The 27,677-nt window shown below is 31.1% G+C and overlaps 1 protein-coding gene across 1 annotated transcript; it reads right to left on the bottom strand.

The window, feature by feature from the left end:
• Positions 1–2,529: 2,529 nt before the first annotated feature.
• On the bottom strand, positions 2,530–27,677 carry LOC126743602 (serine/threonine-protein phosphatase 1 regulatory subunit 10-like). Its single transcript, XM_050450770.1, has 5 exons — positions 27,227–27,677; positions 26,869–26,966; positions 23,851–24,125; positions 19,411–20,505; positions 2,530–4,492 (listed from the first exon to the last, which is right to left on the bottom strand). Exons 1-5 carry the CDS (start codon positions 27,227–27,229, stop codon positions 2,967–2,969), a joined length of 2,997 nt encoding a protein of 998 aa, XP_050306727.1. The 5' UTR covers positions 27,230–27,677; the 3' UTR covers positions 2,530–2,966.

Raw genomic sequence — 27,677 nt, 5'->3', positions numbered from 1 at the left:
GCAAAAGAAAAACTGCTGCAGGATCTTACAACATGATAATACTTACAAACTACATTTTATTATAATTTTAGTTCCTAAAGTAAAAGCTCGTTTCAAATCCTTACGAGAAAAATATAGAAAGGAACTTGCAGTAGAAAAAAAGCTTAAACGAAGTGGAGAATCAGCATGTGTAAGGCCTACTTGGAATATCATGATTTTTTTTATATACTTATCATAATATATGTTTAAATGTAAGCAATAAAGTGAGAGAACAACCACCAGACGCATTGGAATATGTACCTGGTCTAAGGACTCATTACACAGATCATCATTCCTCATCAAAAATATAATATAAAGGAAATAATTGCTGATATCCACCAAAATACCATTTCCGATAAAGAGCAGGTTACATTAGATGAAACCTCTCTAAATACTACACCAATAACTTACTATAATCATTTTAGCTATATATGTATAAATAAGACTGAAGGGATTGAGTAGCTTTGGCATATTAATTGCCTTAATTTTTTTAACAGCAAAAGTGCCAAGGCAATATGCTGCAAATATAATGCATTCTCTCCTTTATCCATATTTTGTTTTATTATCTTCAAACTTATTTTGTCACGGTCACTATTTACGGAACATGACAACAGGATAATTCTCAAGATTAAATTAAAACAAACCTAAAATAACAGAAAAGTAATAACTTCGCATGCCGTAACTCACGGCACGATTCAAAAAAGTTTGCAGCTTGCAATCAATTTTGTCCAATCCAGCACAGAAGCTAAAGTTGAATGGTACTATTACTTATAACATATACTTATTACACACTATTACTTATAACTTATAACATCAAATATTGCCCGTGATAACCTTGGCTGTGAAGAAGTAAGTTTTAATGATGTTAGGGAAATTATAGATAATATAAAACCAACGAAAGTTGTGATATTTATGGTTTAGGTGTACGAGCTATTTTATCAACCAAAAAAGGAAATTGTTATCCATTGACTAAGTTAATTAATTATCCGAACACATTTTTCGATCTTGCGTAAAAAAACACTTTAATAACTCCAGTTTGCTGTTATTTATAAGATCTTTGAGAAAGTAATTCCAAATCAGGTCGTACAATTTCTTAAATCTAAAAACTTATTTTCTGTGCCAATTCGGTTTTAGACGGGACAAAAATACCATACATGCTGTACTTAAACTTGTGCATAACATCAAGAAAGGTTATGAGAACAGACTTTATCTATCTGCCTTGTTCTGTGACCTTAGTAGTAAGACTTTTGATTGTATGTCTCATAAACTATTCCTACAAAAGCTCTAATGTTATAATTTTGATGATTGTAGTATTGGACTCATTTCCAGTTACTTGCTGGATCGCACTGGCAGGTTGTAAAGGCCAATGGACAAACTTATGCCTCAGCATGTATAAGTCTGAGTGTGCCGCAGGGTTCTAGTTCTCTCTCCCTGATTTTTAATAATGATCTCCCCATGGAAAATGCAGCAGGAGAGTTTATGCTTCCTGCTGATGATACCACTGTTTTTTCAACTGAGAAATCTGAAGCAGAAGCTAATAAAAGCCTAACAGACTCACTATCGGAAGTCCTTTAACTCTGAAGAAATATTGCCCATTAGTGATTTTCTTAAAAAGTGTTCTCGATGAGGGGATTGATGTCCCAAATGAAGCTAGGGTCACCTTTTTAGGTATTTCTTTAGACTCTAAGGTGCAAATCACATAAGGAGTCCTGCCGAAAAACCTATACGTTGTCTGCAATCTCTCTCGACAAGTATCTGCTGGTATTCTTCGCGTATCTTATTTAACATGCTCCACTCTAAGATCGCATATATACTAATATTGCTTGGGTGCAGGAGTATTTGGGCTCTAAAGAAATATGTTTTTTTGTAGAAGAAATTGATGACTGTGACCTGTGTATTTGTGATATGTGAAACAAAACATTCAGCGGTACATAATACACGAAAATATCCATAATTATCCCTGGTGACTTCAAAGGTGTCGAGATGGACCAAAATATTGGGTTAAAAGATTTGGTAATGCTCTTCCCATAAATTTAAAATATAAATCTTTGGTGACGCTTTAAGAATAGGGTCAAGAATTTATTAATAGAAAAGACCTTTCATAACGAATATTTTAATCACAATTATATTTTGCAAATCTAGTATTTTTAACGACAGACTGTATGTACTGTCTATAAATTGTTTTTTCTTGTGTATGTACTTAAAACTGATAGTATTGCTAGGGGTAGTTTGAGTTCCAAATTTTATTATAATTTTTTTATATGACGTATCTAAATATTTGATTATGTATTGACATTAAAGAAGATTGATTGAACATAAAACTTGACACACATTTATTACTGTTTACGTATTTTGAAATATCTAAACTCCAAAATAACAAAATTCTGTTTATGAAGAACCATACTTACCATCTTATAACAGGATCAAAAATATTTTCTTTAAACTGCATAGGTACAAATTTGTATTAGTTAAAAATTCACAATGCAAATTAAAAAAAAAAACAACATACAATAAATTGTATATATTTTATATTCAAATCAATATTATAAAAAATTAATAATAATTATTCATAACAACTAAATAATGCTTACCCTATGCAAAGCAAATAAATGAGCCCAACAGAATAGATAAAATCCGTAATGAATCATTGAGTAAAAACTAATTCAATAGACGCAACATATATATTGCCCTCGATCTATATACATTTTGTTTCATATCCACATATATAACACATGCATATAAGTTACGAACTTAGTATTTACAGTGAAATAAATTAATATCACATGAAGTGTGTCAATAAAGTGAAACCTATATAAAACAGACACATTTACAAATAAAGAACTACAATATGTACTCAAGTAAAATGCCCGAGTCGCTTTTGCAAGTATTACATGCTAATATCACATCTTTTTTTGTCGTCGACGACACTAAATTATATTCACAAAACATTAGTGAACAAATGGGCAGTTATCCCCATTCCTGCAGTACCCATGGTTTTGAATATTTTTACACAACCGGCCTCGACCTCCACCACCGCCACCACCTCGTTTCCAATTGTTATTGCGAGGTCCATTATTCAGCTGCACCCAATTTCCTTGGTTGTTTCCACCTCTTCGGTAACCACCACCGCGTCCACCTCGATGATTATTAAAATTATTTTGATTCGGACCCCCGTACATGTTCATGTTTGGACCCTGCGGTCCACCATACTGCGGCATGGGGAAGTTTTGTTGTTCATTGCCAGGTCCCATATACCCGTCCGGGCCAGGAATGAATCCGCCCGAATTCATCGGAGGGTTCGGACCATTCATCATTTCCGGTTGATTCATCGGTCCAGGTCCCAGCATATTGTGCATCATATTTGGGGGAACGAATTGGCCTGTGCCAGGACCCATCGGACCATGTGGACCGGGAGGAACTGGGAATCTGGGAGGCATTCCGTACGGTGCACTGGGTGGCATGTTACCCCCCATGTTCCCGAAATTCGCATTAAAAGGTATGTTCTGGAACATCGGTGGCATAAGTTGTGTTTCCATATGGTTCGGAGCGAATCCCTTTGGTTCCGGCCATGGGGTGCTTTTCAAATCAATTTCTTGACTCTCGGGGTCTTCCAGGGGTATAACAACCGGGTCGCTGACCTGATGGTTTTCTGGAATCGGTTCTTCGGGGCAGTCGGGTATTCTTCGTTTATCGTAATATATTGCTGGTAAAGTGCTTTTTTCTCTGGCAAACTGGATGTCTTTTTCTAAACTTTTACTTCCCGGAATGGCCAAAGGATCAGGCTGTTCGCATAAATAAAGAATCCTCCATGGCGTTTGGGGCTCCATGACGTCCTCATTCGGCAGCTTCCGGGACATAAGCAAAGCCTCTCTTTCACTGCTAATATCCATTTTGGCCATATCCATGAATGTTTTAGTGACATTCACCCGCTCAGTCTCATCAAGTTCAAAGTACCTGACCTCAACCAAGTCCTCTTCCTCTTTCCATCTGATAGATCTCTTAGGACCTTTCTTCTTTGCATACAAAAGAACACCCTTTAATTCACCATCCAACCTCATTTGCTTGGCGGGCACCTCATCACTCATCTCAGTCTCATTAGATTCAGGAGCTGCAGGCGGACTGGCAGGAGTATCGGTGTTCTCAGGTGAAGTTCTATTAGTCTCGACTTCCTTATTTTCTTCAGAACACTCCTCACTATTTTCCTCGGGTTTATCAGACACCTCAGACAAAGTGTCCTGATAGAAGTTGATGGGAGCGATATTTTTAAGACCCAATGCATTGGCGGAATTGGCCAAAGTAGGGGATGTCGGAGTAGCAGGGGGTTCAGCAACGGGAGAAGAAGACGGCGATGTTGGAGCTGGAGGAGTCTCTTTAGTCACGCTTGGTCTACGTTTTCGTTTTTTGGCATCTTTTTTTGGTACGGAAGCGGTCATGAGGGCGTCCATGAACATGTCGCTTTCTTGTAGGACAGCTGCTGCAAGTAAAAAGAGTTCAGTCAATTAAATTGATTTATTTTGGAGAAAATTTGTGGATTTTTTACAAAAAGATCTTTGTAATGTAATTAAGAGTTCAGGAAACAGTTCTTTAACGGTGAATTGGCGGAGTTCTTTGGTTACAATGGTTCAAAAATAATATTGAGGGTTAAATAGTCATAAAATAAACACACATTTATATGCTGAAAAGTTTTTAATAAATAATTTAATCATATATATAAATTTTAATATTACACAAAATAAAACGAGTTAGTGTTCTTCTTCCTGGATCCGATCTTCCGTTTCAATAATCGGCACCTAAAATGTATTAATAAAATTAAATAATACATACACTAATAAAAATTATAACTAATTTCATGCACTGGCTAAATGGTAATCACCCAATATTAAATAATCAGTCATTCATTGTTGCATCAGGATTTAAAAATTCTATAGGCTAAAGTCTGTCTTATATGTATGTTCATTTCGTCAGAATACCCATTGCATTTATTATGCAACGAGTTATTAACGGTTTTCGAGATACGAATAGTTGAAAGTTTCATTAAAATCAATCAATCTGAATAAAGGCCTAGATGAGTGCCAGTGTTATTACTTTCGCTAAAGCTTTTGCACGGAAAACTTTTTTTTAAATATATCTATTAATGCATTAAGAATAAGCCAGTTAATCACAAAAATTAGATCTAACTAAAGAGCTAAAAACCATACCAATCACCAATTTTCTTTGTTACATTTAATAGCGACTAATTCATTAAAAATTGCTAGGAATAAATTGCTAAGAAAATAAATTTAATGCACGATTTAGTGTTGAAAGATGATTTTTTTACCAATACTGCTAAAAATTTTCATATTTTTCTTCCTTATAAATTAAATTTTTGAATACAACTTTACGAAACATTTCCTATTTTTTTTTAACTTTAGATTTCTTATAGTAGTAATAATTAATTATTTGTCAATAGTACTCTTTAAATTGCTATTGAAAACCCCCTAAGAAAGCTCAAAAAATCATAAAGCCAATTAAATTGATTTAAAAGGGCAATTTTGTACATTTAAAATTCTAGTTATTTCTATTAAATAATACTTGAAATTAATAATTATTTTTTTAAAGACTCTAATTTTCATCCGACGTTCGTTCCTACTTTAAATTTTACTAAGTTAGTAAGCACTATTGAAAACCATAGGAATGCAGTTAATTATTAATTTATTAAAAATATGAAACTTGCAATAATAAAAAATATGTAAATTTGTAGTTATAAGTTTTTTTTGAATTTATTAACATAACAAAATATTAAAAAGGAAACTTTCCTTCAGATAGACAGACTTAATTCTCATAAGAGTTTTACGAAATTTTCAAAGAAATTCTAATAGGAAATGTCTGAAAGAAATTCTAAAAATACCATCCATTTATATGGTATTTTTAAAGATGCAAATATGATTGATAATTCTAAGCCTTTATTTCTATAAAGGCTTTAGTTTCTCTAGATTCTAGAAACTTTAGAACTCTAGTTTCTACTAAATCAATATTCAAAGAACTCAATTATTTATTGTACCATTATATTTTGGTACTTGAAAGATATTTTATAAATTACAATGATTCTCCCTATGTCTGTAAGTTAAGACTATATAAGGTGTTCTTAATTATAATATATTTAAAAACCAAATAAATTATAGCTATTTTTTCCAAAGTGTTCAACCCAAAATTCTATAGAAACAACCAATAGACAATAGTCATGTATGAAAAGCATGGTTATTTTAACGTTTGCCTAATACTTTTAATTTAAAATCTTCAAACATTGCTCCAACATTATCTTCATGACTTGTCTATAAGAAACGTAGAAGCAGCACAAAAAGCAACACCATTCCGGCTGGACTCTTAAACCATAAGGGCAGTACTGCGAAAACTCTTAAAAATTTAGTACGAGCTCAAAGGGACCTACTTCGTCATTCATAATATGGCGTTTTGCTACTTTGAAGTAAGTTACTACCTTATTTCTTTGAAGTAAGTAGTTAAAGTGTGAAAATAAAATAAATTTGATAAACCAGTATTTTTTATTTAAATCTATGTCGAGCGGATTAAAAAAACTTAAATTATATTTAAAAATTATAATTTATAGCTTCTGCCTTATTATTAAAATATTAATATTGGCCAACATTTATATCTATTTAAGGGACCTGTACTACGGTAAAATTTGGTGTTATTTCCGTAATACACAGAAAAATTACAAAAAAAAATTATCCAAATAACGTGAAATTGAAATGTCAATATCAATTTTTTAAATTTTATACGGACCTGGATTTTGATATAATACGTTCAAAAAATATTAAATAAATTAAAATATATTTAAATTACGTACTGGCGCAAAAAATAGCATGCCTTATTAACGTAAAGTATTTCCTAATGAGTTTATGCTGACACATGTCACTGTGACTCTTTAAATGTAATAAGTTAATACATTCTTCCCTGTATCTCGGAAAACAATACACAGTTTGGCAACTCCTTATTCTTGCTATGTGGATCCCTTCAAAATTTGAAGACTTATTTCAGCCGGTTTTTTCTAAAAAATAGATAAAGTAAACATTTTATTCCTTACTTTATTTCAATTGTAAACTAAGATTGTTTTCCTATCAGTATTATAAAAACAATAACAAATATGTGTTATTTTATTGGCATATTTATTAATATGTGCATGGTAAAAATGTTAAATATTTATAATTTCGAATGAATTCATTGCAACATAACATCTTCTTTTAAGTAATTATATGCCATATTTATTATCAATAAGTACATAATCCAGTATTGGACATAATTATTGCAACGAAATTAAATTGAATCAAAAAAAGTAATCCAGAAGAACAATGGAAAAATATTTTTAAAAGCATACTGAAGCATAAAATATCATTGATAGATATACAAGATAATGCTGAAAATATTTATTATATAGTAAAATTTAAGAAAATTTAAGCCAAATAAATAAACAAACTTTATACCAAATTTTGAGTGTACTGATTTTTTACCCAAAACATCTGTATATAACACGTATGTATTTTACGATTACTAAAGTTCCAAACTTTATGTCAATATTCTGCATGTGTTGGAAAATTCTGGCTCCTAATTGCTTAGAATATTCACATATATATCTGAATAATCTTATTTCAATAAATACATTTCTGGCAAATAGTGTATCATAAATGCATTTCCGATATGACTTCTGCATAACCATGTTGATTTCCAAAACCCAGTTCAAAATTCTTTTAGGCAATCAGTCTTAGCAGTCTCAAATTCCATGAGTTATCGTTTATGAGCATTTTTTGAATTTTAAAATTCAGATTTGTCGGTCTCAAATGACGATTACATATATTCCAACGAGTAACTAGGTTTCATGCAAAATTAGAAGCCTAAATTCTCATATGCTTAATATTTGTTATTTTTGTGATTTGTATCTGGCAAGTTCAACCTCTGCATCTAAATTCCAAACTGTCTTACTTTTAAAAAGTTGTAATTTTCTGGAGTCCATTCTGCTAATAAGTTAGTCTAGATTAAAAATTTAAAAACTTCTTAGAAAACATAATGCTAAACGAAGAGTCGCTACATAATCTCTAAAATATTATCATGTGCCCTAATTCTTATATTTAATATTACTACTAAAGTAGCCAATCAGGCAACACCACAAGATTCTTTGATCTTCGCCTGAACGAGAATTGTACATTGCACTTAGATCGGCGCAAGCGTACGTGTCCATCCCTCTTGAGCACTACTACCAAGGATTTTCTGAAAGAATACGGCTATTTATTACCCTTTTTAATTATTAATTAAAATCCTATAGTAGTTATGAGATTTTTCCTAGATTTCTTGAATATTTTTAACTGCATGATGCGCATAAACACCTATGCAAATAAATTACTACACTTTATCCATAAGCCATTTAAAATGTATACACGGTTAAACTGATCAAAAATTCTAGACTATATATAAGAGCCATAGAGAAGCTTGAGATAGGTGTGAAAAAAATCAAATTTCTCCATCTGTATTAATACCGCTTTTAGCGATTTTAATAAAAAAAATTTGCTTTTCAATGATAAGGAGTGAGGTCGCTTTTGGAGGAATTGTAGGTGCTTTGACTGGTCCAGGGACAGACTTGAAGCGCATGTGTGTTAAGTTATCTGTAAAAAAAGTGTACGCGACTGTTTTTTTGAAAAATTAAATAAACGCCCTGCATTTTGGAAATGGATAGTTGGAAACGCACTTCCAACTATCGGCCTATGGACTTCTCAATTTTTTCAAAAATTTATAGCCAATTTACTATTATTGTTTTCAACTTATTTTGAACTAAATGGGTTACCTTAGATTGTAAATCAATGGCTAATGGCCCGGGTTGGATCCCCCAATTGCTTCAACAATTTTTTATTTCATTTATCTCAACAATTTTAAAAGTAATAAACACTTATATAAGAAATAGTCGACATTATTCTCTTTGAATCTATTTAATATTTTTTAATTTTTTTGACATGAATACTATTAATAATGGTTTACAAAAATGAAAGTGGTGGCCTAACAAGAAGTAAATAGTACGCAAAATCGTCATTTTGTTAATAAAATTATAGAATAACCGTGAAAAAAAATTACGTGACTTGTTTACAAAAAATTCCCAGCCTCCATTACTTTTACATATAAAATTTACTAAAGTCCCATCCATGACGTTATTTCCTACATTGTCTGTAAAAGAAAATCCCTATTATGTATGTCACGCATTTTCTGCATTACAGGATAATAGACTAGATTCCAATACATGAATATTCTCTTTTATTACTGATTTACATATTTAATTTTTTTGCTGAAAAGGAGTCCAGATGCAAAAAGCAATAACTTTCGTTTGTTTTTTGTGACCCAATTTTTGTATGCTTTTTGTTAAGTCAATTGGATATGAGGTCAAATAATATCCAGCTTTTAATATTGCCGACGTTTCCGCCTATATTAGGCCATCCTCAGGGCGCATTAAAAAATCTCCGTATCGCCCGGCAGCCAAGGTTGAAGTGTTGTTATAATTAAATCATTTGTTGGTTCGACTTATGTTTAAAAACTAGAAAGACCATTGTTTTTAATAAAAATATTTTTATGGTTCACTGCATTTTTATGTGTTTGTATGTGTAATATTTTATGGACAACATGTTTTAACTTTTTATGTAAATAATTTTTTTTCATTATAATTTTGTTTAGATCTTTTATCTTAATCCTTTTTCTTTTTTAAAAAGTGTGTTATATCCGGTTGATGTGGTACAAATATTTTAAAAGTGTAGCTTGTTATCTGGTATAAAATGTTATATGTATTTAAAACTAGTAAGTAAATTTTAGTTGATATTATTAAAAAAAAAACACTAATAATTTTAGTTTTATTTAGCACCATTTATATCCATTGTAGCGTCTTGATAATGTCCTAATACAGGTGAAACGTCGGCAATATTAAAACTTAAAACCTGAGTTTCATTTGACCCAACATTCAATTGACTTTAGTAAGAAATAAAATATTCTGCAATTATAAGTACCCTGCAGGTGCGACTTCTTTAATATTGATTTTATGGTATATTTACATTATACAGTGTGGTGACTTTAACTGGAATAAATTTATTTAAAACTAATCAAATTTTATCTCGCAAAATTCCTGAGACCCGTCGATTTTTGTTAATTTTTTTTCACAATTCAAGATAGTTTTTGTATTTTTTCACCTACAGGGGGGTCCAAATCAACCCAAACTTTTTTTTTCAAATGGAAAGCCACTTATTTTAAACTCTCATTGAAAATAGCCCTTTTTCCTGATTAAATTGCCCTATTTACTTTTGTGATTATAAGGAGAAATACGAAAAAAAAATAAAAACCATTAAATTATTAAAAGTCTCGAAATATTTTGTGTTGGTAAATTTTTGGCGTGTTTGTTTATTTTATTGGTATCGAGACATTTCCTGACATTGTTGTAGTGTCACTGTTAAAATGAATTTCAACCAGTTGTTAAATAAGTTAACTTATATTGAAAAAAATATTTATCCGAATCCCACAAGATTGAAATCTTAATGATGATTGGTTATGGGGACAGAAGTCGTACTCAGCTAGAGGTTGTCCACTTATTCAGGCAGAAATATCGAGATTTGCCACCAAGTTGGGCACGTGAGGGATGTTTCAAGACAAAGGTCTTCTAAAATCGATGAAAACACCCAATTAAATGTATTGTTAACGATGGAAGAAAATCCGGTAACTGCAGCCAGAAGAGCAGCTCGCGAAAACTCATATATTCATCATAAATCTGTGCTAAAAATTTTAAAAAGTGCAAACAAACGACCTTATAAAATGCAACCCGTTCAAGAGTTATTGGAAGACGATCCAGATCGCAGTTCTGTGAATTAATGATGAACGCCATTGACGAAAATCGCATATCTTCGGAGTGGATCCTTTTTTCTGATGAGGCTACATTCACCCTAAATGGCCATGTTATTAAGAAGAACTGTCGCTACTGGTCTGACGAGAACCCACACTGGGTAAGGGCAACTAATACACAATATCCCCAGAAAACTAATGTTTGGGCTGGCATAATTGGCAGGCAAGTTATAGGGCCCATATTCTTCAATGATACTTTAACTGGGGAAAGATATCTAGAATTTCTTGAACATGAACTAGTTCCAGTCTTACGTGCCTTATATCCGAGTCAGTTCGATCCAGATTCGTATGATGAAAGAATCTGGATGCAACAAGATGGTGCTCCCCCAAATTATGCCCGTAATGTACGCCAGTATTTAGATGATAATTTTCCAAACAGATGGATTGGTAGAAGGGGTGCAATCGAGTGGCCGGCACGTTCTCCCGATCTCACCACACTTGATTTTTTTCTGTGGGGACATTTGAAAAGTCAAATTTATATGAGCAAACCAGGAAACCTAGACAAATTCAAAGAACGTATTAGGCAAGAAATCCGACAAATATCTCCAGAAGTGTTAGAAAATGTCAGAAACGAATTTTATTATCGTCTTGGGCTTTGCCTACAAGTAAATGGTGCTCATTTTGAGCATCTTATATATTAAACGCAACTTTTAATTTAATGTTTTTTTTTTGTATTTCTCCTTTGGATAATCATAAAAGTAAATAGGGCAATTTAATCAAGAAAAAGGGCTCTTTTCAATGAGAGTTTTAAAAAAGTGGCTTTCCTTTTGAAAAAAAAAAGTTGGGGTTAATTTGGACCCCCTTGTAGGTGAAAAAATACAAAAACTATCTTAAAATGTGAAAAAAAATAAACAAAAATCGACGGGTCTCAGCAATTTTGCGAGATAAATTTTGATTAGTTTTAACTGAGTTTATACCAGTTAAAGTCACCACACTGTATACACGTTACGCTTTAAGCCCTACATATATTTTTCAAGTTAATATCGATCAGATAGAAGAATTTTATTTAGCTGTACATATATAGTGCTTTATCGACCAAACGCTCACTTTTATTTGTAGTGTAATTTATTTATGCAAAAAATATTATAAGTGATTATAGTGCTTACGTTAGTCCGTTTTTGGAAACATCGATGAACCAAAAGAATTATTTAATTATACAGTATTTAAAAAATGAGTAAAGCAAAAATAATTTTTGGTGCAACAACTATTAGGAAGTCAGAGAATCGAGCCAATAAATGTAAGATTTAATCCCTAATAATTGCGATTAAAAATAAACAAAAACAGACACAATAATCTCCTAATTAAACGAATATTTTTTTAATATTTTATAAAAATGCTAAATGCAAAAGTTACGACGAATGTTAAATTAGGGCAAATTAGCAAACATTGTCGAAAAAATAATTAAACGGAAAATTTATATATTGATATATTGTAAATACGAAATATAGTTAGAAAAAAGTAAAAAAACTATTCTATAAAGTTTTATTGTAGATATTGTCATGCTACAACTTCGCAATAATTTAACTATCTTAATATTTCTTACAACTACCAAGATATTCGAACAGCGATCTTTGAATTTGTAGTCTCTTTACAGAAATAGGGTTGTTTCCGCCCTGTACAATTTTTTTACTAGACTGGTGAATAAATTTTTTTTGTAAATTTAACTTGCATCATTTAAAATAAATTAGCGTGAGATTTGCGCTACGATGCAAAGAAAAATTTTTTCACTGATTAAAATAATGAAACGCAATCGTTTAACTGATAAACACGCAGCGCGTAATTTTATTAGCAGCCCGGCGGGGCTTATTAACATGCAAATTGACTGTCAATAAATGCGCTTTTAGGGGTTTCCCCAAACAAAACCTGAACGTTGGTTTCTTGGCTTTGTTTTAAATTTTAATAATTTAGATCTATAAATATATATATTATTTTCCAACTAGGTCAAAGTGTCATGTGTAAGGCGTATTTGGTGCTTATTACAGAAGACGACAAATTTGAATGTTATATTAGGTCATTTACAAAAAATAATTTTACATATATAAAAAACTGGCAATAAGGTCAAAGCAAAATGTAATTTTAGTTTTAAATATACTACATAAGACTTATATGAATATCCTTTAACTTAATAATGCTCTATCTCATTGGCTATCTTGTCAGCTTTTGTACGTTCAATGATTTAGCAGAATCAAGCCTTTCTCTATAAAGAAAAAATGAAGAGAAGTCTCAGTCTCAAAATGTCTTTTTAATTAATCAGGTAACATGTACTTAGCAGGTCATCTAGCTATAAGATTTGATGATGCTTTATTAGCGAAATATGTTGCCTGATTAATTAAAAAGACATTTTGAGACTGAGACGAGTTTTCATTTTTTCTCTAGTTACGTAAGCCTCTTTGAGATAATGGACGAGTTCTTTCAATTTCTCTATAAGTTCTAATATTTCATCCACCTTACTAAATTTATCACTTTTCACGTCAGTATTTTGTCTTTTACCTAATTATTAATATTATATTTACTACTTTATCTATATTTCCTTAACAAGTTCCACTTTATGGCTATTCAAATATTATAGGTATGATTTTTCGATATTCTAATTCTTCTCGCGTTCTTGCAAAGCATCTTACACATGGTCGAGTTTCTGCCACTTCGACAATGAAAAATCGTACCTAAATAATTTACTTAGGACCAGTTTGTTATATTTTAACTTAACTACATGTGAGACGTTTTTCCCTAATAAAGGATAAGTTCTAAGGCATATGCACCTCTCTTTATCCCACACTTAAAAAAAAAAGACAAAAATAATACCTTTGAGCTATTTTATTAAATATTGAAAAATCCTAGCAGGACTTCCAAAATACAATAGCTCTCCTAACATTAGCCGACGTATCAATGCTTTTGTCCACTGCGACCTCCTCGTCATTGTCCTATCCTCAGGTCAGGTGCAGCCTCTTCGTTTTCACTCGCACACCAGGCAAATCAAGTGGATCTGGATCGGGTCAGCTATAAGGCCCATCGTTGGCTACTTTGAGGAATAAACTATTCGTAGATTTGATATAGGGTTTAAACTATGAACTTTAAATGGAAATCTTATATATCCAAGTCTAAAGAGTTTCATTTGATGCAAAATAGTATCTGTTCTGTAAAAAACTTAAATTAGGAATTAATTAAGATGGTCTAAATATTGTAAGAAAAATTAAAATGCCATATAAGTTGCCTTTCCACGGGCATTCGAAGAAAGCTAATAAGAATTTACTATGAACAAATAACTAAAAAGTGGAAAAGCAACTTTAATTCCGATCTTAAACTTAACATAATAACAACGAAATTAATTACTCATCATCAGCAGAGAAGTGCCCATGGTGTTCTTTAGAGAAACAATAAGAGGAATTGTTACAGTATAATTTAAAGATAATCTATCTTGAATTGGAATTTAGTTGTATTATTCAAAGTACAGTTTAGTAGAATCTAGCTCGGTATTCTAGAGGCAAACGAATACAAGGTGTTAGAAGACAAGAAAATGAAATGTACTTGAAGAAATTTGTACTTGCCAAACCTATAGGTTGGATTGTAATTATCAATAACATCCTATAGTTCAACTGAATGCTGCTTCTAGTAGTATATGTGCAAACCAGAAATGTAATTAAAGTCTAATCAGATATATCAAACGATTTTTTAAAAAGCGGTTGGAATAAGAAATGACTGCATGGCAAGATGATGGGTGGATCTCAAGGTCACCTAGTAAGTTTACGAATGGATCAATTTATTGGTTAATTTCCTTTTTTTCAAATTTTGAAAACTGAACAAATCCTTACCCAAGAAAATTAAAATTCTTAGTATCATTAAGGTAAGACATGTTTTGGATTTCAATGTGTTCATATACAATTTGCCATAGCCCAAATGATCCCATATGTAGGTTGGTCTCTTTATCTGCTTAAGCACACCATCGAATGAATATTAACTTTCTCGTCTAATATTGTTCTCTTAAGTCGACTATAGCAGCCTTTTACAGTTTGTCATAATTATAGTCTATCCACCGATAAATAAAATATTAATCGTGAGAGCCTTAGATTGACCTAGTTCATAAGGTTCTATTCTTTGGCCTTTATCTTCAATTGACGCCACATTTATTTCAAAAGATATATATATCTAAACCCTTTACAAATATTTATCAAATTAACAGTTCTCCTCTCTGGGCATTAAAGTTCTTAGATGACCCTCTTATTGTTAATTTATCAATTATCAAGTAAATAGTTAAATTTGATCGTTTAATTCATTGTATGTACTCCAGAATACAATAAATTTAAATTTATTTAGATATTGTTGCATAGACTATACATGCAATAACTGCACTCTTATCGTACACGAATAACGAGCAACGATGAAATATTTTTATTTTCACGACTATTACATGATAAACTTTATTAGGTTTGTTTAGTTACTAGACTATGTTTATTTAGATTAATTTTACTATTTAGGGCTTCATAAGATAATCTAAATTTAAGAAAATAAATACCCAAATAAGGATTGTTTTTATATATAGTGATTATGCCTTGAAACAAGACAATTGGAAATATTTAAATTCTATTAATTTGACTGATTATGTTGTATCTGTCAGATTGCAGATTTTACCAACCACGAGGTAAATAAAACTACAAATGTTATGGTTTAATCGTTTTTATTGACTAATTTTTATGGAGAAAAATGGAACGTTTTCACAGCACACACAACTAACTTAACTATTAACTGTCTGGTAATTTCTATATGAGAGCGATTAAGTTGCAAGATTCGTTTTAAGGAAGTATTGTCTTAAAGTATTTTTCAAGTGACAGCTGGACTAAGAGTTTCTAACAATTTCTTTATAATAGATTTATTTAAAACAATTCTTTACGTGACAAGCAAGTCTGCCCCCAAAACAATTATTGTATATTTAATATTGAACACTGCAATAGGTAAATTATTAACCTTGTATTGCATCAGTTATTAAAGCAAAGTTGAAACTAAAAGTGGAAAACTGTATTTAATAACAATAACGATAAAATTCTTGGGTAATTAGTCTCACTTATTTCATCAGCTGTCACTTAATAACATAATTTACAATTTTAATTAAAAAAGTATGACTCATAACATATCTGGATCCATAAATCCGCAAGATGATTAAAAAAACTAATTTTCTGCTTTACGTGTAGGAAGAGAAGGTTTCTTCCTGGCGAAACAGAAAAACAGTAATAGAGAAAAATTACATACGACCTTGAAAATCGCTTTGTATTTCTCCCTTGGTTAGTAATCTATCATTCTAATACACTTACGTGACTATGAATCCAGTATGTGAAATTGGTATATAAATCTATTTTTAATAAAAGAGAAATGTTATATTACCCAATAGCGACTTTGTCATCATCAATATGCGATAATAATATTGGTATACCGAAAAACGACGCTAGGCATAATACTATTTAAATATTAGGTGCATCATAGATATATATTTTTATATTCTATCCATACAATGTTACATTGCACAACAAATTATAATCACTAGAATTAGTAAACGTCACAGATTGGATAATTGTTTTATTGACTCAAGAAAGCCCATTAACTTTCTATATGGTTAACATAAACAGCAGAATTAAGATATCCTGATAGACCATGCATTTGGTTATTAGTTGTTGGTATCAAACTTCTATGCTTATAGCTGTTTCTTCGTTAGGGCAATTTGTCAGATCTTTTGGGTGTGATCTGACTCAACTTCAGTCTTTTCAAAACTCTGTAACATTGAGGTTATTTAGGCTTAGTTCTTCTTACTTTGAGGAGGGTTTTCTCGCCTATCATGGCTTGTACTTTTCTGTTTTTTCGGATGTTTACCTTATTTCCGTAATTATTATTATTTTTTTTTAATTTATTGACCTTGTGCTGAGCACATTTAGTCACGAAAAACCTCTATATAATTTTTTAGTACTTAAACTAAATCGGACATCACAAACGATGCAGGTTACTGTTAGGCTTAGTTCTTCTTACTTTGAGGTGGGTTTTCTCGCCTATCATGGCTTGTACTTTTCTGTTTTTTCGGATGTTTACCTTATTTCCGTAATTATTATTTATTTTTTTTTTTAATTTATTGACCTTGTGCTGAGCACATTTAGTCACGAAAAACCTCTATATAATTTTTTAGTACTTAAACTAAATCGGACATCACAAACGATGCAGGTTACTGTTAGGCTTAGTTCTTCTTACTTTGAGGTGGGTTTTCTCGCCTATCATGGCTTGTACTTTTCTGTTTTTTCGGATGTTTACCTTATTTCCGTAATTATTATTTATTTTTTTTTTAAATTTATTGACCTTGTGCTGAGCACATTTAGTCACGAAAAACCTCTATATAATTTTTTAGTACTTAAACTAAATCGGACATCACAAACGATGCAGGTTACTGTTAGGCTTAGTTCTTCTTACTTTGAGGAGGGTTTTCTCGCCTATCATGGCTTGTACTTTTCTGTTTTTTCGGATGTTTACCTTATTTCCGTAATTATTATTTTTTTTTTAATTTATTGACCTTGTGCTGAGCACATTTAGTCACGAAAAACCTCTATATAATTTTTTAGTACTTAAACTAAATCAGACATCACAAACGACCATGCCAAGTCTGGGACTCGAACTCAGGGCCACACGACTGCTAGGCGGGTATATACCCACCGCGCTGCCGGGGCCGGCATTTCCGTAATTATTCAAAGTTCACTTGTTGAGCATTTTGTTGCAACAAAAACACGAAAAGGCGGCACTAACTAAAACTAAAATTAGTAAAAGGTCCAAATTAGCCTTTGGTATTCAATCCTACCAAGTAATGCTCCCTAACCAAATAGATCCATATTTACCATTTCAGTAACCAATTTCAAGTTACAACTGTTAACTCTGCATGCAAATGCTTTCATGGAAAACAACTCATTTATAGACTATCTTGGACTGAGACTATATCTTGTGCAAGTTTACAATTTGTGCTTTTTAAAGTAGTGGATATACGATGTTCTCTTTTGCATAGATTTAGTTATAAAAATGCAGCTCCTCAGTTCTTTTCACACTTTTTTAACCACGCCCAGATAGAAGTATATATTAGCCTACAAAACCTTTAATATTGCCTGAATATCATTTGTAAAGCACTAATTCTAGCGTTAAAAATTTGTTGATACAACATATAAATTGTCTAGTTTCGAGATCTCCCAGATCTACTTTTAAATGTTTATTTGCCTGGGTATTTACGAAAGTCATTACTTAACGGATTTTGATTCTTTAGTAGGATTTAACCAGGCAATTTGACTATGTCACAGCATTTTTATTCTATGTATAATTTTTCTGTAATAATAAATAAACCAGCTAGTAAGTATTATTGCAAGGCTGATTTGTGAGTTATATGTTTAGAAACTCATATCTAGGTTTTACTGGTAAAGTTATTTGAATGTGTTGTACTTTTGCTTTCCAAAGCATAAAAGTTACATTTTTGCCAAAAAATTGAGTTTTTTGCATAATTGGATTCGTTATCGAGTTCTACATGTCACTATCTTTTCATTTTACAAAAACAAGTATTTTTTAGTAAAAATATCAGGGCAAAGTTTACTATGCATGAGAGAACCAATAGAAAATGAAATAGTAAAACTTCGGATTTAACTTAAATGCAGTTAGCCACTTTTATGCTTTCTACAGCAAATTTGTACTAATAATTTTAAGCAGAATATTAAACGTTTTACTATTTATATGATTTTAGGAGGATTTTTAACAATATCTTATCTTGAAGGTTAAAACCACCCAAAATATAATTTCCAAGTCATCATAAGGACCTAAGTGCATCTATTCAGCATATATTCTAATTATGAAAACAGACTTGCCGCAATATGATTTACATAATACACATAGTTTTAATTAATCTCTACTTCAAGTAGTCAATAGTGCGCATAACCACAAGTTTTTAATAAAATCTTTATAATAATTCACAATCATCTACAATGTATTAATGCATGCATAAAATAAAGTCACTTACCAAGTCAGCAGTGTAGCAATTAATCACCAATTTTGCACCAAATTCTAGAATTTGAACTTTCAGATTAAATACTGAACTTTTTAGAGGAACATTGTACTCGAAAAAAATTATAATAGTAGTAGTAACAACATGTGCAAAACTTACCAATGGGCACCTAAATTATGATAACAGCAGCCAGCAGCACAAAAAGTCCATCAAACACTCAAATAAATGTAATAAAACTAATAATCACGCCACGCTTATTAACTAGTTTTTTCGCAAACGATACCGTACCATAATAAAAATAAAACCTTAACACTTAAATGAATAAAAAACAACAATACAAAGAACTCTGCCGATTTCCCTACATCACTTTCAGTAGAATGATATTCTTCTGGCGATGTAGCGAACTGTTTCCCACTGTAGATCATACCTAAAAAAATAATAGTTGCGATTAAAAACGGTCCAAAAAAGAAACTTACGTTTAGGTTTGGGTGGTATTAATTTAATGGCGCCGGGACGCTCGGGAATATCGACTTTGTCGATTTTAATTTTCTTCTCTGGAGGCATTCCGCTGCTGGTGGTTGAATCGCGGGGCGGCGATGGGCGCTTAGATGGGATCGTCGGTAGTTGAATGGATGGCGTCGGTTTTTTCCCAGTGCGGGGTGGAGGCGGTTTCGCTTCTTCTTCCAGACCGGTGGAGCGCATCTTGGAATTGTACACTTTAACGGTTTTCGATCTTTCTTCGCCGGTGGCCTTGCGGTTCAAAATTGAGAACGACGGTTTTTTCTTTTCTTCTACCACCGGCTCCTTGGACTTTGCGACATCAGTTTTGTTTTCTTTCTGTTTATCATCTGATGATTTTTTAGGGATTCTTCCCAATTTATCAATGGATGGTTTGGATTTTTCTGAGGAGCTCTTGTCTTTTTCAGACTTTTCTTTTGAGTCACTTGATTTGCTTCTATCTTTGGAATCTTTTTTGTCTCTACTGCTGCTGCTGGAACTGCTTTTCGAACTTGATTTTGACGAGGAGCTACCGCTTCTACTACTCCCCTCTTTATCTCTATCCTTGCGATCCTTGTCTTTTTTGTCATCTTTACTACGGCTACTACTAGAAGAACTTTTACTGCTACTACCACTGCTGGACTTTTTCTTGTCTTTTTCTCGCTCCTTTTCTTTAGAAGAGCTAGACTTGCTTCGAGAGCTCGATTTTGATTTATCTTTGCTCCTCTCTTTATCCTTCCCCTCACTCTTAACAGACTCGTCATCAGACGGCTTTGATGCCTTATCTGACTCCACGGATGCCTTTCTACCATTCTGTTTATTAACACTAGATTTGTAAAAGGAGTTTGGTTCTATTGCTTGATTTTCCTCAGTTTCTTTATTCTGTTGCTTCGATTCTACAGGAGTAACTGGCGACTCTGTTCCTTTTACTTCAGTTTCAGTTGCTTCTGCAGCTGACTCAGCTTCTTGCTTCTTTTCTGCACTAGTTGTAGTAGTTGAATTGTTAGATGCTGCTGTTCCTTTAACTATACTTAACCATTTTTGTACAATCTGATCAGAGGATTTAGCCACTTCTGAAACAATGGAAAAAAGTGTAAAATATACAAGTTAGTCACTTTTACCTATTTTGATTAATTGTTCAGAAGGTACAGATATATTTTATATGTTATTTCTTCTGGCTGTTTTTATAAAAAGGCTATGAACAGTGTTGAATGTTGAACAATTTTCTGATATTTAACACATGTCAAATGGTTTTTTTTATAGTATACATATTTTATACTACATAAAACTTAAATCAGGTATTATGATAAATTACGTTAAAGGTCAGCTGAGCAGTAGCTTTCAGATTCTTGCAATAACTAGTATTAGGATAACTAATTATAATTAGAAAAAAATAGTTAAAATAGCAGTCATATAAAATTTGGGGAATAAGTGTATTTTGAATATGAACATTTTAATGTAGGTTATGAAAGTCACTATATGAGTAATTAATTAGAATACCCTTTCAAAAGTCAAAGAGTTTCAACTTTCCTAAAAGAATTTTCAACAAAAAAACTCAATTTTGCTTGACCTTAAAGGTGTTTGAAGTGAACTAGGAAATATGGAAAATAGAAAATTAATAATATCAGTTTATGTAGTAATAACTCTCCTATTAAAAAATTCAAACTTTGTGCAATTTCCAGAAGACAAACTTTAAATAACAATAGATGTATTTTGTACAACTATTTTAGTTTTTAATTCAATATAAAATTAAATTTCTTTCGTTTGGGATTAGTGTAAAAAAAGGGGAAATACTAAAGAAATGTTATATAGTAAATCTACTCAGAATTAACTTGGAAACACTATGTTCCCTATAAATCCAATTTTTAATTTGATTGGTTTATTAGAATGAATTAAATTAGGAGGAAGATATTACAAATTCTTAATTAAAAATGCTGCTTTACAAATTTTTTTATGATATATATAATTAGGGAATTAAGAAAAACTATGGTTCTGAAATGTAAGCAAATTATATATATACTTTAGATGAAGAATATGAGAGATATGGCATTTATTTGTAACTGTAAATTGTAAAACATATTATGAGGCATTACACTAAGCACTCAATTTTGTAAAAAAATAAAGCCAGTTCACTATCTAATACTACATTAATTCTTTTTTGTATTATTTTGTTCAAATTAAAAGAAGTCATCTATTTTCTCAAAGAAACCTAGATTCTAAAATCTAAAAAGGACTACACAAGGTCTTGGTCTAATTTTCTTTTATTCAACATGTAACTGACTTTTTGAATTAAAAAGTTTTTTTTGAGACCAAGACTTTATGTAGTTCCCTTTAGATTGTTCTTCAAGTTGTTGAAATACCATTATTAAAATCCAAAACTTCTTGCAAAAAAAATACCTAACTAATACAATCATTCAAACTAGTTTATAACTAAGATGTAAACTATTTGATACATATCAAAAATATTTGCTTATTACACTCATTGTACCTTGTAATCAGTCCATTTAAGAACAAATTAAAAGTAATAAAATTGTACCTCAGAAAAAAAAGCATTACACATACTTTTTTATTTTTAAAATGACTTTTAATTATTTGAGCACCTAATAGTTTTATTCTAACCTAAGAGTCAACAGAAATATATATATGCACAAAATTAATGGTTTTGCCAAATCAAAAAGAAGCATGCTTTTCAAAGCATGCTTGCAAAGAATTTCAAAATTGCAAAAGCAAAACGAAGGGTCAAAATTAAAATAACCTTGCCATGAAATTATGTAGAAATTAAAAGCAAATGAATTACAATTTAAGAAATTTAATTTAGAAAAAAGAAAAACTCTTCATTCATGAAGCACAAGTGCAGGACAGATATAAAGATTAAGTTTCTGATGAGTATCTATGCAGTTGCTTAGAAGAAAAGATTTAAATCTCCACAATAAAACAGAAAACAAAAGTTTGAGGTGACAAACAATAAAAATAGCTCCTTTCAAACTTCATTCATGGAATGACTACTTGTCCTGCTAAAAGACTTTGACTCAACAATTATCAAAGCTTTCTTAGCTTATGAACTCGAGAACTGAAATTTACAGATCTAGAGTTTGTTAAAAAGCTTCCTTGATTTGATGTTCACACATCCATTAATAAAACTATGAAACAATTTGATTTATTAGTATAATAGCTATAGACAATATCAAGCAAAGGGTGATTCAATTTTTGGGCTGGTGCTTCTTAATGAAATGTAAATACCTGTCTAATAATGGAAAAGCAAAGTTTTCTAACAATATAGTGTGCAATTCAATGAATGTTAGTTAACAGGAAAGATTTGTCAGTCTCAAAAAAGAAATTTACATGAAAGTTTAATAATGCATTTAATTGTTTAATAAAGGGTGCTGTCAGAAGTGTAAATAAGGTTATAATGAAAGAATATTTTGTATTTTTGTTCAAAAAAATATTGCTAAACATAGAATTTCCAAATATGTCTCTGATTTCAAATTTTAATTCAACAGATTTTTAGACTCAATTATAGCTAGAGCTAGTAAATTAGCATACCCTTTAACATTGACTAAAGAGAGAAAAATATGTTGTTTATACATTCTGACAGAGAATATTTATTCCTAACAGGTGGGAAAAACAAATTGTGATGTTAACTTTCATTGTTTTGTAAAATACCTAATGTATTTTATCTTAAGAGTAGGATTTGTTATCATTGACAAAAATATAATTATTTACCATGTAAGTAACAAAAAATGTATGTTAATTAAATTCAAACCAAAGCAGAGGTTAAGGTGAACCAAGCCATATATCTATTTAAACAACAAACAAAATACATATCCTGCCATTCATTTATGTAAACATGTTAATGGACTGCCGCAGTTTTATTATTATTAATTGGACCTTGAGTGAAAAGATGTTGTTTAACTATTTTCCTAACATAAATTATATTTAATAACTGAGGAATTTTTAGGTACTATATACTTATAGGTTCCAAAACTACAAGTTCATTGAAAAAAAATCCAGAGATTGAAATGATGCAAATCTCAGATATAACTACTATACATTTTATTAGTGGTATATTATTATTATATTTTGCAAAGAGACTAACTGCATTATCACATCACTGTCACCTTTTTTTTAAATTCCAACCTGGAAAAAGTATCTTTACAATTGTATTAACTGTACGTCTTCTTATATTTCAAATTATTTATGTATACATTTAATTTAATATTCATCTTTTCAAAAGTTGCCTGTACTATTCACTCATTGTATTATAATATTACACTTTTTTTTCAGCAGGGATTACACAGAATTTCTTTGCTAGGACCTTGCTACACTTAACTACTTTCTGTAAATCTTTCTCATAATAAAATGGGGTTTATTATTATATATATGTAATTTTAAACAGAAAAATACTTTCTAAAGCTTACCAGGTAAGTCTTCCCTCCTCGACAAACTCTTAATCAACTTAGGAAGGCAATTCATCTTAAGCCTTTCAACATCTACCGGAGTGATGAGTAGTAGACCCAAGATTTCCTTGACCAGGTCCCAGTTTCCCGTGTGGGCGGCATCTTGCAGCCAGGATTGGATGAGGGTCCATCCTCCTTCTGCCATAAACATATCGACCAAACTGGTCTCTGTATTCTTCAGGATGAGTACATAGACACATTTGCTCACCAACTTTTTGGAAAATTTCGTCATTAAGCTGAAACAAGGAAAGAAATATTTATAAAAACTGCTGGAAATTTTAGTGTAGGTGTAGTTATTAGGCAAATATTCATCTAATTGATGTATTCATGCGAAGTTTCATAATAATAAAAGAGACTGACATCATATACTGTGCTTACCCCTAATAAATAAAATTTTTAAATAAATAGAATATTTTTTCCTAGGAAGCCAAGAGTATATAATTTGGTATGCATGGAAAGCTTTATTATTTAATTGTTCTCATTTATGATCAAAGTAACTACTTGAGATGCCTGGGACCACAAATAAAAGCTACAACATTTATTTTTAGCTTTGGCAATGGTGTAGAACATATTCATTCAACTATTTTTAGAGGTACTGAACCGATTCCTGTTATAAACTGAATTAACATGTAAATTGGGTATTTGCATGTGATTATGCAAATATAGAAATTTACTTACAACAGAATTAAAATTATTTAATAGAAACTCAAGCAAACAGATCAACAGTTCAAAGATTTAATTTCTTAATTTTATTTCACTCTCAAGGATTAATGCTAAGGGGATTTTATAATTACCGAAATATATATCTAAGTAGATAAAGTTCTAATTTGATGTATTTTGAACTATACTAGGTTTACAAATATTAACACTCCCATAGATTTCTAAACTTTAGACTGCTTCTTTAATGCATAAAAAATATTCTTCACTCATCACTAAACAAATGTAAATTCTTTCTGTGCCATCATTTACTATAAAATAGGCAAAACCCACAACGTCTTTAACCCAAAACTCTATCATGTACACAGTAAAGATACTTAACCATCTTGCTGCTAAGAAAGACTATCTTATAAATTATTTAGGATAGGAGTTAAGAAATTGATGATATAAAAAGCTTACTACAGCAGTGGTGAATACTTTCTAGACAAATTTTAGGCTGTCTTATTTTGCATAAGTTTAGTTCTATGTTAATAATACTTTTTCTTGAGTGTATTTTTGTTTTACTGGTTAATTCAATATCAATATGATCTCTTGTGTGCTACTATCATATTTATTTATTTTTTTTAATACATTTGCTGTTATTTTTAAAATTCCTATTACTATTTTTTTTAACAGACTGCCTCTCAAAAAGAAAGCGAGTTAGGGCACACTGTTTGCTGTTTATACTGAGATTAATAATTTAGTATTTCTTTTTTATAGAGAACCCTATTTGTTCTAATTGATGGCCTCTAAGCAAACTATTTGTTTAGGCAATCAAAAGCCATTAATTATTTATCCTTAAATTTGGTTTTTAGTTATCTTTTTTATGTGAAATAAATCTACAGGTTCCACTTAAATGAAACATTCTTTAAATATAAAAGACTTTTACCCTAGTTTATCATCCGACTTGGTTGAGAAGGAATAAGGAAAATGAAAATATTAAATTCAAATATTAGAGACATAGTTCTAGCTAATATATGCTAGAAAAACCACACAATACATTTCCAGGCAAAAAATTTTGATAAGATACAACTTTACAAGAAGATATTTAAGAATGAGGGAGACTAGAATCCCTCCCCTCAATTGTCCCTTTTTAAATATTGTATGTATTTTTGTTTCCTATTTGTGAGCTGAAAGCATTATTTTAGGACCCATTACAAGTTACCTATATAACATTACAAAATGGAAGGGGAGATAGGAACCTTTTACTGCCATTTTTCTTAAAAATTTAATAACAAAATTTATGTCTTTTTCTTTTTCCACTGAAAAAGATTTTTCAAGTAAAATTTAAATGAACATTGAGGCTCTTATTTCCCCTTTTTTTATGCTTAAATGTGGTAGGCCTTTTGTTTCCTGAATATTATTTAAAATATTTATGTGTAATCGGAAAGCATTATTCTGATTCTTAAAAAAATCATCTTTTGTCTCTGAAAATTCCCTCGAAAACACAACTAGTAGTTTAAATATATTATATAAACCAAGACAAAACATGTTTTTCTATTAACTGACGACAATGTATCCAAGAGATAAGGGTGAGATCTTTATTTTACTTCTAAAATGGGAAAATAAATATATAAATTTGCAAAAAATGTATATTGATTTGCACTTAACAACAAAAGTTCGCATGAATATAGAGCTGACATCATCAAACTGCCTTGTTGTTTTGGGTCTAGTCCTAAAATTCAGTTAGGATTATAATATTAAAAGTACAGGGAAAGAACCTCCATTTGGCCCTGATTTAGTGTTGCAGGAACGCTGCTTCAATAGTCTGTGAGATAAATACCTACTTTTCTTGTAAAAATTGGTTCTTTTTCTGTACTTTTTACAACACATGAAATAATGTTTAAATCTGTAAATATAGCAACCACATATTTTAAAGAACAAAGAATAAGATATCACAAGACTGTTAAGACATATAAGAATTGTGATAAAATTAACAGGAATTTGATAGAGTACTCTTTTTCAGTTTCTTGTTAAATTATAAAAGTTGGCCTCCAAAGAGTCCAAAGTCCAAAAATGAGATTCATTTCTATAAATAACAGCTGGTTCCAAAGCACAGTAAAATTTCAAAACCCCACCCGCTGGACCCATTGGCTTTCTAAAGATATTTATTTGACAAAAAATCTGAACAAGAAAATACATGAGTCAATAGGCAAACCCCAATTATAATTAAAAATATTCAACAATCATGGTCAGTAATCATGCTATTTAAAATCTGTGGCGGCCATATTGTTTGTACAACAGGACAATGAAATAATGGTAATCATATGAATGTTTACTCACTTCACTAATCTGGGCACTTCATCGCGTGACAAAATCCCTCCCTCGGGACTCAAGAGGACGGAGAGGCATTTTAAAAGTTGCAAAGGATCAATTCGGGGCTGAAAATACAAAAAATCGATATAAGTATTTTGAATTTCCCGCCAAATATTGAAAACACCAAACGTGGAGTCTGGGGGCAGCCATGATCCAAATTGGTGATTCAATATGGCGGCCAAGAATGTAGATAAATGTTATTTATGTAATGACGTCTCAAACGAAACAAAATCAACTGGAATTATTATTTAATTAGAAATAAAGGAATACAAAAAAAGTGTAATATATATAGCCTTAAATCTACGAAGTTGCGAGTCAATCTTACCATATTGTAGCTTTAACGGGTCACTAATTTCACTCTATGAAAATGTCTTTGGTGCAACGCATATAGTCTATTGCCTTAAGAATTAGTTGCTATAATCATTTTTTTCAATTATAACCGCCTAAAATAATACGTAAACTACCCAGGTATGTTACACAGTACTGAGCCAACGCCCATTATTATACTTGGGCAAGACAAAGGACAACTTGGGTTTCGTTCTAATATCAAATATACTAATAATCTACATCAAATCTTAACAATATTAGCCTAATATGGTATAAAACGCTCTTAAGACAAACAATAGTTCTATTTCACGGGTAAAAATGCGGTTTAAAAACTAAAAACTGCGAGTCAGGCTGAGCCTACGGATACGTTCAATTCACCGAATGCAAAATGGATATGAAATGAATGAATCGACAAGGAGAGAGGCCAAAAGTGAAAATCAATTAAAACT

The sequence above is a fragment of the Anthonomus grandis genome, chromosome 13, assembly GCF_022605725.1.
Source record: "Anthonomus grandis grandis chromosome 13, icAntGran1.3, whole genome shotgun sequence".
NCBI classification, from domain to species: domain Eukaryota; kingdom Metazoa; phylum Arthropoda; class Insecta; order Coleoptera; family Curculionidae; genus Anthonomus; species Anthonomus grandis.
The sequence above is the reverse complement of the archived record's forward strand: the minus strand, read 5'-3'. Positions and strand labels throughout refer to the sequence as shown.

Excerpts from the sequence above, each read along its gene's own strand:
- LOC126743602 (XM_050450770.1), bottom strand. Across the intron at positions 20,506-23,850 it reads GAGGAGGGAAGACTTACCTG|AAGTGGCTAAATCCTCTGAT; the intron begins GTAAGCTTTAGA and ends CCATTGTTTCAG. Across the intron at positions 4,493-19,410 it reads AATACCACCCAAACCTAAAC|CAGCTGTCCTACAAGAAAGC; the intron begins GTAAGTTTCTTT and ends TTTTACTTGCAG.